The sequence below is a fragment of the Oncorhynchus clarkii genome, chromosome 4 (genome assembly GCF_045791955.1).
Source record: "Oncorhynchus clarkii lewisi isolate Uvic-CL-2024 chromosome 4, UVic_Ocla_1.0, whole genome shotgun sequence".
NCBI lineage: Eukaryota > Metazoa > Chordata > Actinopteri > Salmoniformes > Salmonidae > Oncorhynchus > Oncorhynchus clarkii.
This window is the reverse complement of record NC_092150.1, coordinates 34,243,928-34,258,593: the sequence shown is the minus strand read 5'-3', so window position 1 is coordinate 34,258,593 and position 14,666 is coordinate 34,243,928. Positions and strand designations below refer to the sequence as shown.

At 43.5% G+C, this 14,666-nt stretch overlaps 1 protein-coding gene across 1 annotated transcript in view; it reads right to left on the bottom strand.

Annotated features, from left to right (window-relative positions):
- LOC139406745 (receptor-type tyrosine-protein phosphatase F-like) overlaps positions 1–14,666 on the bottom strand; it is a 453,529-nt gene that overhangs the window by 11,067 nt on the left and 427,796 nt on the right. Inside the window, exons 24-26 of the mRNA XM_071149731.1 lie at positions 10,286–10,383; positions 2,844–2,967; positions 1,969–2,144 (exon numbers count right to left, since the gene is read on the bottom strand). Coding sequence (XP_071005832.1) covers positions 1,969–2,144; positions 2,844–2,967; positions 10,286–10,383 — 398 coding nt within the window. The remainder of the gene's footprint in view (positions 1–1,968; positions 2,145–2,843; positions 2,968–10,285; positions 10,384–14,666) is intronic.

Sequence of the window (14,666 nt, the reverse complement as noted above, 5' to 3'; positions counted from 1 at the left end):
GTTACTGACACTGCAGTCACAGTAAAGGAACAGTGGAAAGGACTAGGGGTGAGAGAAGGGGCTAGTGTTCGGGTAATGGGACAGTAAGGGACTGGGGCTGATCTAAAGAGAACAGCTTGAGCTGCTTCTGCTCCACTGTGTAATTTTCCCTGTCCTGGAGGATGAGAGGAGAGACTTCCACTCGCAGACACTGAACAATGAATATCTCTGAGCATAGCTTTAGCCTAAGAGCATTGACACAGAGTTACAGTAGGTTGATAGGACAGGGACTAAAGCTGCCTGAGGGGCCTAGTGTTTTGGTGAAATGGGACAGGGACTGAGAGGGTCAGTGTTATGGGACAGGGACCGAGAGGGTTAGTGCTATGGGAGAGGGACTGAGGCTAAGCGAAGGATGACAGCTTGGACTGCTTCTGCTCCACTGTGTCATCCATGTCCTGGAGGGAGAGAAGGAGAGAGAAAGAGGGGAGAGAGTGAAAGCAGAGAGAGTTTGCCAGCTGGGGTTCAGTGGCCCATCTCTAGGGGAATCTAGGCCCAGGGACCCTAGCCTGCATGACTCTTCTCCTCCAGACCTCTACTCCAAAGGGCCATTGGTCAGGGCTTTGTGATTGGACAGCAGCCTGGTGCTCCAGGGTCATTGGTCAGGGCATTGTGAGGGGGCATTTTTACATTCCAATGAACATCCCAAACACACACAGTCAAGAGCTAACTGGTACATTTCTTACAAACACAGACCATGTACACAGATAATAATATTCCTTTTTACATTTTATGTTGATCTGTTTTACAGGAACATTTCCCAACATCCACCCAGACTAGTGCCATTTGGAAATGGCTGCTGTCCCTAAAACTATTGAAGGTTGGTACTGTGCTCTGGTTGTTCATAGTGAAGGGGGTGTCACTGCGTCCCGGCCATCCCCATGTCAGTCGCTACGGACAGTCACATAAATTCCTGTGGTGTGTTCTATTTCAGGTCCTCCCCTCCCGTTAATTTCCTCTCTAGTGAGACTGATAGTAAAAGGGGTGAAAATTGTCATGTCTAGATGGCTACAGCTTTTGTTAAATTGACGTCAAAAGTTTAATTATTTAGCATTATAGGTAAGCCTAAACCTTTTCCTAATCTTAACCTAATACTCCTAACCTACTGCATGAATTATCCTAAATCTGCTACGAAAGTCAGTTTTGATAAAAGCTGTATTCCTTCTAGACAAAACCGGTGAAAATGGAGATTATCAGAGGACACAGCGGTGGGGTTGGGATATTACCAGCAGACACCTTGCTGTGATGATGATGACACACAGGGGCCAAGATTCAAAGGTGAAAGGTAATTGAATGATGAGTTGACCCTTCATGGGGCCAGAAAGACAGGTGTGATGTTAAGTTTGGCAGGAAGCTGTGACACTATGGGATGACCTTTAGGTACAGAGTTATTAATCCTGCTAGAGAAAGTAGGTGTGTGTTGGTGTGAGTGTGTGTGTGCGTGACACATTTCCATCTGTCTTGCTGCCACCATGCAGTCAAAGTGTCAGTTATTTACAGAGTCTATTCAAATACCTCGATTAGGATTTTGCCACCTAACAGTCGACGCTCACACCTTCTGTCCATTAGAGAGCAAGGGTGAGACTACTGGGACTGTTACAGTCTGTGAGTGCAGGGTCAATGACAGCAGAGGGTGAATCAATGGTCAGGACGTGTGTGTGTGTGGGGGGGGGGGGGGGGGGGGGGGGTTGTGTGTGTGTGTCCTGAGACATTGTGTGTGTGTGTGCGCGTGTGTCAGCAGGTAGCCTGGCGTTTCAGAATGTTGGGCCAGTAACCGGTAGGTTGCTGGTTCGATTCCCAGAGACGACAAGGTGAAAAATCTGTTGATGTGCCCTTGAGCAAGGCACTTAACCATAATTGCTCGGTATAAAAGCGTCTCCTAAATGACTTAAATGTAATGCTGAGACAGTGTGTGCGTGTTCAGTCTCTCACCCTTGACTTCTCCTCCAGCCTGGTCATCATGACAATAGTGTTGGTCCTCTGCTCCCACACCATCCTCCAGAAGTCACTCAGGGTTTCAGGAAGCGGGCCCTGTGTAGCGATGTAGTCGTTCTGCTTCCTGTAGCCGTCTATGTAGTTAGCGTTGATGTAGTCGCTACCTGGCACTCCTGTAGCACGGTGAAGGAAGGCAGTGTTAGGAAACATTCGGCCTGCATCCCAAATGGCTCCCTATATAGTGCACTTATTTTGACCCCCGCCCATAGCGCAATGGCACTCCATCACTTCTTCCCAAATGGCACATCTCCTATAGTGCGCTACTTTTGACCAGGGCCCATAGGGCTCTGGTCAAAAGAAGTGTGCTATAAACAGGGGATAGGGTGCTATTTGGGATGTCACCTAGCAGGCTGGCAGGTTTTCAACACGGTATCAACACCCCCTTCACAGCATGAAACAGCTCCACACAGCACAACACATTAGAGAAGAAAGACACATCCACAACCAGTAGGATGCAATGACATTTATATCACTGACTGACTCCAAACTGAGACAGACGGACAGTAAGTGAGGGAGAAAGCATTGTCACACCTGGGGATTGGGTTGAGAGATATATTGTTGTGACATGTCTTTGCAGTGGGTAGGAGCTTACTGTCTGCAGACTTGGTTTTGGATATTCTTTATTGAGACAGCCTCACTTAGTTAATACCATCACAATACCTCCCACCACCCCTCCCTAAAAAGCAAAACATCACCTAAAAAACTTTTTATTGACAGGTGCTCACTTATTTCATAACACATTACCTCCCCGCATCCAGTTATTAAAAAGCGAAAACACTTCACAACAACAACAACAAATCCACCAAACATACCGTCGACGGAGGTGAGGATGACCCTGGAGTGGTCGTAGGCAATGACATTTGCATAGCGGTTCTTTGGCTTGTTTACTTCCAGGTTAGAGTGTTCCCACGTAAACTGCTGGCCAGGGTCTACGGACTGATGAAGGGGGGATGGAGTGAGAGAGTGCAAGGGAGAGAGAAGGGGAGAAAGAAAAAAGGATAGGGGGAAGGAGAGAGAGATAGAGAGAGGAGGAAGAAGAGACACATTGTAATTTTTCCTGTCATATTTCTCAAAACTCAATAGCCTTGCAGTGTTTTGTGAGGAAAGTAGGTTCGGTATGTTTAATTCTAAAGGATGATGGAGGTACCAGAACATTCCCCATCCTTTTCAATGTCTGTTCTGTAATAAAAGCAGCCCTATGTGATCCCACAGCACTCTTCCTTCCCCCCCGGGCTGTTTGAATTCATAAAATCACCTTTCCGTCGTGGCTCTACCATCTCTGGGCCACCTAATGGCCAAGGAGAGCTGTGCTGATGAAATCAAGAAGTCATGGAGGTGAACAGAGCAGAAACAACCTCTATCAGTGTTCTTGAATCTACCCAGCCTGAGGTCACGACCTCCAAGCCCTTCCACACAGAGAGGGGAGATCACTCAGGATGAATATAACACCGTGGTCGAACCACAAACCTAGGAAATAGGAAATATCTATGCTGTAACAAGCTAGTACAAATCAGATGTCCAGAGACCATTGAAAGAAGTTGAAACAATATTTACTGGTGGAACGATGTCGTATAGAGTACAGTACAAATACATACAGTATATAGAAGTAGTCTACACTACAGTATGTGACACAGTGAGGGAGAGCTGAACATATGGTAGGCAGGGCATGGGTAAGCCACGGCTACGCAGGTTGATGATTCATCTGAGCCCTGTATCGATCCCTGGCACTGGACAAAGGCTCTGGTCCAACTAAATAATGACAGACACTACATTGTTATTCATTATTGACCATTCTGTTCTGATCACTGATCTCACATCATACTGAAAAACAAATACATACGCTCTCCCCCAACCGCATCACTGTCTCGCCTCTCTCTTTCACCTTCTCGGTCTCTCTCCTTATCCCCTCTCTGTCTTGCCCTCTTTCTCCCTCTCCTCTCCCTCCTCTCCCGCTGCCTCTCTTCTTCGCTCACACACACACAAAGAAAAAGGCTGCACATTCTGGTTGTTTCCTCCTGACTGAATGGCTGGCTGAGAAGGCATGTGGGACCCGTCTGTCTGCTCATATCAATGACAATGGTGAGAGAGGTTGAGCGCACATCTTATTTAACAGCCTGTTAGGCAAAGCTTTTGCTGCGTTGCTCTGACAAACAACACACATTATTGCTAATGCGCCCAGTGGATGTGAATATCAGTTACCGTGGATGCCACTGCAATCACGCTCTCCCCCCGACACCGCCGCATTTCCATCCCTCTTAGAAACAAAAACAGGCACCCACAAAACAAAAGCCCAGAGGGCCGCCACCATGTGTACCTCCGTGAGGAAGAGATACCATGCTAACGCTTGGCACAAGAGGCTGAATTTACATAGGCGAGGAAAATTGACTTTGACATTTGAAGAGCCCTTAGCTTGTTTTCCACTAGCTGTGTGTGTGTGTGTGTGTGTGCGTGTGTGTGTGTGTGTTTTCCACAAGCTGCATCCTAAACCAGCAGCACGGTGATGCTTCAAGAATAGCTCCTGTATTTCAGCTGATATCAAATCCTGTCAAGACACTTCATACAGTAACTGACTGTGGCCCAAATGGCACAATATTATTCCATATAGAGTGCACTAGCTTTGACTAGAGCACTACGGACCCTGGTCAAAAGTAGTGCACAACATAATGAACAGGGTACCGTTTGTGGCATACACTACTTATATTGTGTATTTTGTGATGCTTAAAATACTTCTATATTGCTGCTTCAGTTAGCAAGGTGTACTATTCTGTGTCCATAACAAAAACATGTTTTATTTAAACAGATTCTCTAAGGAGGGTGATAATACATTGCAGGATCATAATTAGCTATTTCCCTGCTAACGTGCACAAACACTCCACCCACACGTGCACTGATACAGTACAAACATGCTTACACACACACACACATACACACACACACACACACACACACTGTTAGGAGTGTGTATTGGAGGCGAGGTCAGGTGCAGGAGAGCAGAGTGTAGTGAACAGGCACACTTTTTATTCCAGTCAAATAACAGCACAGTAACATAAAATGTGTCCAAAACACGGAACATAGACAAAAAGGTAATGCGCGTAACAATATCCACAATATCAAAATATACGTAACACAAACAATCCTACACACAAACATGGGGAACAGAGGAATAAATACATTTGATTTGATTGGGGAATGAAAACCAGGTGTGCAGGGAACAAGACAAAACAAATGGATACATGAAAAATGGAGCGGCGATGGCTAGAAAGCCGGTGACGTCGACCGCCGAACACCGCCCGATCAAGGAGAGGAAGTCGTGACGCACGCACGCACACGCACACGCACACACACACACACGCACACACACACGCACGCACACACACACACACACACACACACACACACACACACACACACACACTATGGCTGACAGTGTCTGGCCGAGTGGCTGAAAGACATTGTTTGCTGTCTTTATCAGACTTATGTAATTTCAACAGTAAATTACTGTAGAATGCACAGTAAAATACCTTAAACGTGTATTACAGAATTAATGATGGTGCATTGTGGGAAACTGTTGTGGGCTGCGAAAGAGTCTCTGGGACATTAACATATTTAAGGCTTGCCTTGTAAGAGGCTATATTTGTTGCACCAGTGAGTGAGAAACCGTACAGAATACACTAATATATATTCTATTTCAAGAATTTTATAAACCTTGTCCTGAAAACCTACAGTATATTACTGGCCAAATGTTGCCAGAAATGTTACTGTAATTCAGAATACTGTACCATACTGCCTTTTGGAGCTCCAAAAGCATTTTAAACATGAGTGAGAGTATGATATTGTTTCTGACCCATTAACATATTTTGAGGTTTGTCTTGAAAGAGACTCTACATTTGTTGCACCCGTTAGTGAGAATGCTGTACAAAATTAACTGATATGTGGTAGTAGTTCTGTAAGAACTTAATTTATCTAGGGAGCAGATCAGAGTGGGAGCAAGTCTCAAACCTTTAATGGTTGAGTGGCTAGCCATGTCATTTTCATCTGTTTTGCCATGTAATCACTATGAGTTTCGTAGTGATGGGAAACCGAGGCTTTCTGAAGGCTTTGGCGCTTTCATCAAATTGTGCTAAAAAACGGTTAAATACTCTAAGCTTCATTATCTGTTCACATTGCACATTAGTGACATCTGCTGGTCAGAAATAAATAGCAGCATTCGATTATCACAGGTATTCTTTCTCTGTTTCAGTCATAATATCATGGTCGTTGGCTTAAGTAGCCTATAATCAGTTGGAATACCAGGTTTGCATCTTACATCATGCTTCCATTTTTTTGCCTTCAAGTTGACTATTTTTCAGAAACTGAATCTATGGCAATATTTACGATGCTTAAGACAGAAGCTTATACTAAATAATGCAAATTGTTTTAACAGAAATGCAGAAAGAACAATTTTCTAAATAGTGTGCCTTCAACAGGACTCAAACGCATAACCCCACATCAGTGAATGTTCCATTGTTCCCTACTCTACCTGCTAAGCTACCGGTCAGGTGAAAAATATTTTGTACAAAATCATAAATATATATAAATATACTGTCCAGTCAGTGTTTGAAAGCAGCTTGGAATCGAAACCCCCCCCCACTGGAACCAGGGTGAAATCAGTGGAATCTCACATTTTGCAACACATGGTTTGAAAAAGTATGTGATCAAACTAAGCTTCGTACGTCATTGATTACATACTTCTGATAAAATGATACACGCATCGGTACACTGCTTCGAAGTTAGCTTCTTAGCGATTTCAACTCATGCCTTAGATCTCTGGTATCAAGCATAACATCTCTACAGGTTGGGAGCGTTTGTTAACAGTTACAGAAACATTTTTACTTGCTGTAAGGACAAGTGCACCCGCTAAATGACCAAAATGTACACGTTTAAATGAAAACTTGCAAAGAACACTGGGTAATATGTCACTGGGTATTTACAGTAATATGCTGTAATTGTAATTGGTACTGTTAATTAAATTACAGTAACATTTTTGGTTCCATAAAATGGTTTTCAGTAGCTGTTACTGTAAAATGAATTACAGTAACTTACTGGCCAATTGCTGCCAGTAAGTTTCTGTACATTTTACAATAAATGTTGACATAAATAACATCACATCCAGGCCCTCGTTGAATCAGAGGCGTATTCTGGAGTCGGGAGACAGGTGCATCTCAGGTTGCCTCCCAAATGGTAACTTATTGTGAGTCATGGTCCAAAATAGTGCACTGACAAGGGAATAGGGTCCCATTTGGGGTGCATGCTCTGTTGTATCTATGATAAATACAGCAAACAATGTCTTTCAGCCACTCGGCCAGACACTGTCAGGCATAGTGTGTGTGTGTGTGTGTGTGTGTGTGTGTGTGTGTGTGTGTGTGTCAACGCGTAAGCGTGCTGTAATTTATGTCAGCTGTCGACAGATCCACCGAGGGAAAAACAGACACATGGGCTATACAGTAGATCGAACGCACTAGACATGTTAAACAGACCTATTGTTTGCTATAACTGAAGAAAAAAGCATTTCCCATTCTTTTTCAGATGATATCCTAATCTAGCGAGGCACATTAGGAGGTGATTGTGTCTGGTGAACAGCCTGATTAATACCTGCTGTCACTCCCCAGCGTACATTACCAGACAAGTCCTCTCATAAATTGTTTGCAAATTCCCAATCCTAAACTGTCATCTCTGCGTGAATCGACGCTCCCTGAACATATGGTGTTGCTTCCTTCCTCTGTGTCAGCAAAAGGCATTAGTCCCCACTACTGAGGAAACGTTTGAGTTGGACAGCATGTGCCAAACAGAGTAAGGCACAATCAACTAACAACTGTAATTGTTTTCACCTGTCTGAATACAGCTCAGGCAAGGAGAATGAAGGATTCCTTAATGAGAGTCTTGGACTAGTGCAAGGCAACACTCACCACTCAGTAGCAGGCAGTGATCATGAATCACTCATCGTATGCTTATGAAGAAAGGTGTGTGTGTGTGTGTGTGTGTGTGTGTGTGTGTGTGTGTGTGTGTTGCCCATATAAACCAGAGTGAGAATTTTAGCTCAGACTTTTTACTAGCTATTTGCATAATTCTACTTAATTCTACCTAATAACAAAGTGGGGGAAGGGGGGTTCAAGCTTAAAGTACAGAATATTACTGTATTTTGTGTGGATACAGCATTCTCACTCAAGAGTGCAACAAATATAGCCTCAAATGCAAGTCTTAAAATACGTTAATAAGCCAGACTCTTTCCCAGCCCACAACATTTTCCCACAATGCACAATCATTAAATCTGTAAAAAGACATTTAAGGTATTTTATTGTGCGTTCTACAGTGTTTTACTGTTGAAATTACAGAAAAGTCTTACAGTGTGTGTGTGTGTGTACGCATGGTTGTGTGCGCTTGTCGTTGTTGTTTATGGAACCTGTCTACAGATCCACCGAGGGAAAAACAGCCACACAGGCAATGCAGTGAATCGAACGCACAAGACATGTTAAACAGACCTATCATTTGCTATAACTGAACGATGCAGTGGTATTCAAAAAGCGTCTCCCATTCTTTTTCCCGATGATATCCTAATCTAGCGAGGCACATTAGGAGGTGATTGTGTCTGGTGAACAGCCTGATTAATACCTTTCGTCACTCCCCAGCGTACATTACACAGCCAAGCCCTCTCATAAATTGTTTGCAAAGTCCCAATCCTAAATGTGTCATCTCTGCGTGACTCGATGCTCCCTGAACATATGGTGTTGCTTCCTTCCTCTGTGTCAGCAAAAGGCATCCGTCCCCACTACTGAGGAAACGTTTGAGTTGGACAGCATGTGCCAAACAGAGTAAGGCACAATCAACCAACAACTGCCATTGTTTTCACCTGTCTGAATGCAGCGCAGGCAGGGAGAGACTGGCGCAAGGCAGCACTCACCACTCAGTAGCTGGCAGTGATCATGAATCACTAATCGTAGGCAATTAAGAAGAAAGGTGTATGTGTTGCCCATACAAACCAGAGTGAGAATTTTAGCTCAGACTTTTTACTAGCTATTTGCATAATTCTACCTAATTGCTAAGTTCACCCTTTAAAATGACAACAGTTGACAAAGTCTGGGTTTCTTTCCCAACCCTCACCACTGAAACATAATTGAAACAGTATGCATAACCTATTAAAGACATTAAAGACACTCTGACGGTACTCTGACGACTACTACACTTTGAGTGGTCATGACCGTATTAGAATTACACATACAAATGTGTGTGTTAGAGACCAATCACAGACTCCCGCTCTATTCCAAACGGCAGAACAACGTGTGTGTGTAGATGAGCAATGCTCCAAATAGGCCTAGCTTGTGCATCACTATCACTAACTATCACCAGAGAGGAAGAGGTGAAGCGAGAGGATAACCTCTGTCCAAAATCTGCCCCTGCCAGATAAGCAGATCTTTTTGCATGGAAGTCTATGAGAGTGTCAAATTACATGATGCTTATGTGATCAAATAGCATAATGTCTAGGTTGTTACAAATGCACTCTTATAAGTGGACAGACGTGCCATTCTGCAACTTAGTTGTGCTTGTTGTTCACACACGTATCTGCTCTCTCACTGGCTAGAATGGTCCCACCTGATCTCGTCTCCTGCTGCCTGCCTTCCATATTTTAGGACATGTATTTTCATTGTTAGAGCGGTTACTTGAACATCTTGTCAATATAATAGATAATCTTAGCTATCACGAGCCAACAAGGGTGAAGAAATTCGAGGCAGAGACATAAAGACACCATAGAGACACCCCAAAAAGATTTCTGATTGGGGAAGGCCCACTCTGGTCTGCTTATTGAGCAAAACATCTCACTGGCATCTCACTGGCTCAGCATAATAGAATCCGCCCTATGGTTGCGTTGCGTTCCCCTGCCGAGACGTTCTATGCATCAACCAATGGTTGCGTGCCACGTCATCGACTGTGTCATCGACCACGAAAGGGTTCTACCTGGAACCAAAAAATGTTCTTCAAAGGATTATGGGGACAGCCGAAGAACCCTTTTAGTTCCTAAATAGCACCTTTTTTTCTAAGAGTGTAGTGATAAAGACAGCCAGTGGTTGAAGGGCAGTGTGTGAGCCATAATCAAAGTGTCAAGCTAATCTGTTGAGAGAGACTATAGATCTAGAGACTACAGAGACTACAGTATATGAGCGAACTGAGTTGTAGACAGCCAGTGGTGATCAGCAGGGCAGAGCAGAGCAGGGGTAGTTACCTCATACTCCTGTGAGAAGCGGAGTCCGTCGTTGGCCTTAAGTCGCTCGATGTGGTTAGCCAGATCAGTGGTGGAGATGAAAGGGTGCTCCATCATCCCTGAAGGAGAGAGGAAGAATGTTACCTATTTACAGCGGTGCATAAAACTTTCCTTAAGCTATGGATGAAAAGTACAACACAGTGTGATATATGGACGCACACACACTTGCAGCAGGTTGACGTTTATTGGGATGAGAGTGGTCCTGGAGGCAGAACTGAGCGATTTCTGCTAGATGTGCCAGCTGCAAAGTCAAAATTGGCTATATTGTAAACATTTATGAAAACAAAATGTGCTTTTTGATCCTAATTTAAGGTTAGGGTTAGGCATTAGGGTTAGCAGTGTGGTTAAGGTTAATGTTATGTTTAAAATCAGATGTTGTGACTTTGTGGCTGTGCAAGCTAGTGACCGTTCTGCAGAGCTGCCTCCAGAACAGCATTCATGACGAAAAAGCTAACCTGCACACATGCATGCACACAACAGACATACACACACTGAATGTGAGATATGCAACCAGTGAACTGATGCAAGTGTGATGACAAAGCACAGAGCTCATTGAGAGAGGTGATATGGAAAGAAGTGTGTGGAGAGAGAGAGAGAGAGAGAGAGAGAGAGAGAGAGAGAGAGAGAGAGAGAGAGAGAGAGAGAGAGAGAGAGAGAGAGAGAGAGAGAGAGAGAGAGAGAGAGAGAGAGAGAGAGAGAGAGAGAGAGAGAGAGAGAGGGGATGTTCAGAGCATCATGCTTTAACAATAGGTCACTTTCCAATTTTCCATGAAATGGTAATTGCAAACTATCCCTTGCTATAGCTACATAAGACCAACATCTTAATACATTAGTAATGATATTGTCACAAAGCAAAACAATACTTTAGAAAATATACCATATACATTTGCTACCAGGTGATATATAGCTATTGATCCTGAAACAAATTATGCTGAAATTGTAACCTCAAAGTGCGGGACTTATAAACAGAACACATACAGGTACAGTATATAATCTTTTTCAGCGGTAAAAGAGCTCAGGGATTGATGCAGGAACAATCTTTCATCTCTGCTTGTCCTCAAAGCAATAGCAAATGGATTATCCTCCAAAATGACAGGACAGACCGAGACACAGACACCACTAAACAACAAACACATTCACAAATGTCTCCAACATATAATATTGATTCAAATAATACATGAATTATATCATTGCCAATAGAGGCTCTATGCATATTACTGTGTTCTTATCTTATTGGCTTATTATTAAAGACCCTAAGCTCTGACCTCTAAACCCTGACTCTCTTCTATAACCCCTGACCTCCCACAAACAGCCATCCAATCAAACACTGTGGATAGTTCTCAGCCAGCGGTGACAGGTAGCAGTTCTGAGGCCAGCCTGTCGAAAGGAAGTGACACAGCTAGTGGGGATGAGGGGGGTGGGAGTGCAGTGGAAGGGGGTGGGAGGATCCAGCCGACTGAGCTACAAATCAGATGTTCACAGAGAAGGTGCAGCTAGCATGGAGCCGAGATGAGATGGCCTTAGTGGGTGACATACAGAAATCAGCATTGGAGGATGAATAGAGAGGGTGGAGGTGGGTGTTCTTGGAGGAGGGGGGTGTTCCAACTCAGCTCCCAAAGTAGCACCATCACAACACTTGCTGTCGGTTTTGGTGCAACAGTCACTGACTACATTAACTAACTACTGTATGTACAGATCAGGATCAGTTCTAACACTAATAAGTAATTGATGGGTAGTTATATTTGTCCTATTACAGCTCAGACTGTGCCTCAGGGGGAGTTGAGATATGCAAGAAAAAAAATCACATTTCCAATTTACACATACATATAATCCACACTTGTACATGTGTGAATTGGAAATGTGTTTTTTTTGCATATTCCAACTCCCCCTGAAGCACAGTCTGAGCTGTGATTGTGCTACTGAGAGAACTGATGCAGAGTGACTCAGAGATCAGAGAGAGAGAGAGAGAGAGAGAGATCAGAGAGAGAGAGCGAGAGAGAGATCAGAGAGAGAGCGAGAGAGAGCGAGAGAGAGAGAGAGATCACAGAGAGATCAGAGAGAGAGAGAGAGAAGGAAAGAGGATATGCTTAAATAGGTAGAAAACACAGGAGGAATGAAAACTAACTTGGAGTGTTCGGACAACTGAGGGCACTGGAACCTGTGGGGAGAAGATGGGGGAGGTCGGTGTGTCATACTCAACAGCCAAAACCAGAGGGATCATTCATGTTAAAGGGGGAAGAGAGGAAAAGGAGGGGAGAAGAGGGTAAAGAAGGATTAGGAGAGAGATAAAGGGGGATAGAGAAAGAGCACCAAGGTTTTCAGAACTGAAGAGAGTCAGTTTGTTAGGCTGAAACTGAGAGGAATGATGCAATTCCAGGCGGTCTCCATCCATGACAATAGCCTGGATCCAAATTGAATTGTTCGATTTCACCTCATGGTATTGGGTCCGGGCTACCATGACAGTAAAAAGGTACCATGACACATAACTGTCTTAGACATAAGACAGACTATACTGTATGTACTACTACCCTATATTAAAGTATCATATAGTGCTTTAGTATGCAACAGAGGCATCGATAGTGAAGAACTGAGCTATTAGGACACGCCTGATGTCTAGCGCTGTTCTTCATTGTTGCTCATGAAGGACACACAAGGTAAGAGGCAACCTAGTCAACAACATACCTGCCTCTATTTGTGTAAACAACATCAGACAGGTCCCCCACTGCTAGAGACCCACAAGCTGCCCATCTAATAGCACATTACTAGAACAAATACTAAAGAGGATCCCTGTGAAGGATCTAGCTTCAAAATACCCCAGCGTGGAGGGGAGGGAGATGAGATGAAGGGTTAGAGAGAGAGAGAAATAGAGAGAGAGAGACGGCATAGAGTAAGAAAGAGTGACAGCAGGAGACAGAGTGAGAAAGCGAGAAAGAGGGCGAGAGAGCGCACAGGAAGAAAGTGCTAGAGAGAGAGAGAGAGGAGAGGAGGAAGCACAGGAAGAAAGTGCTAGAGAGAGAGAGGAGAGGAGGAAGCACAGAAAGAAAGGGCGAGTGATTCTGTGGGCTTATATTCGAGTTCAACGCTGCTTCCAACGGTAGTTAATTAGCAAGCTGAGTCATTGCAGCCCATTAGAAGAGACACAGCCTGTGTCCCAAATGGCACCCTATTCCCTATATAGTGCACGACATTTGACCAGGACCCTGCTTGCCAGTTATTTATTTAAAACATACGTTTATTTGCCCGCCTGGGTATTAAAAAGGACAGGCGGCTATTTGAGACAGCTTTTAATTGAAGTTTTACGGTATGATAAGAAACCATTTAGGCTTCTTAAGGTCATAAATGGAAGTTTAGAGGGAGAGGACATCTCAACTTTCAGACTAAAACCAGCGCTTTGAGTTGTTGATCGACAGATAGTACCTTCCATCCGCAACTACAGTATCTCTCTTTGCATAGAGTATACCAACTTCACCTCAACCCAAGTACTACAAATACTACAAGATTGATATGATCCTATACATTAGGCCTTGTTAACTTACAGTAACAAAGACAAGATGATGACATCCACACAGAAAATTCTCCAGTTTTAAAAACAAAAACAAATAACACTGAGAAAGTGTGAAATTAACACACTGCTTAATGTATTTCCGAGAATACCTTAGCTTTCGAGTAAATTGTAGTTACCACCCATGACTGTATTTGTTTGTGACAGAGACATCATTGCTGCATTTATCCATTTTTGGTTCCATGGACTTCACCAAGTGAGATCCTAATTGAATATGTTATTACAATTTCTTTTTTTAAAGACATCCTCCAGTGATTTTTGAACTTCTCTTGTTGAAAAGAAATATCCCAAGTATAAAATACAGTCATGTCCTCACACTAAAGGGTACACAAATGATGTTTTAAGCAAAATAGTGGTGTTATGACACAACTGAAAACTTCAAGGAGTAGGGAATTCAATAAATTGGTTTGATGGTATTGTGATGTCATCCGCCTCCCCCCTTGCGTGAGGAACAATAGAGAGCAATAGTGAACAAAAGAGAAAACGCCCCCCCCATTTGTGCTGTGCTATGTCATGACTTAACTGTACCACCTATTGAGATGTGCCTTTTGTTAAGTAAATCAGATGTTAAATCATGTGAAAAGGAGACTGGAGTGCCACTTTAGCACAACGCCATACACATTTTATAAGGCTTTACTTTGAGTGCCGAGTTTTACCCAAATACAGGAGCCTGAAACTATACACATCACTATGAACCAAAACCATGACAATCATTAACATGTTTCCCAGTATGCTCTATTGCAGTTTGATTTAAAAAAAATGGTTTGTTTCATTATCTGT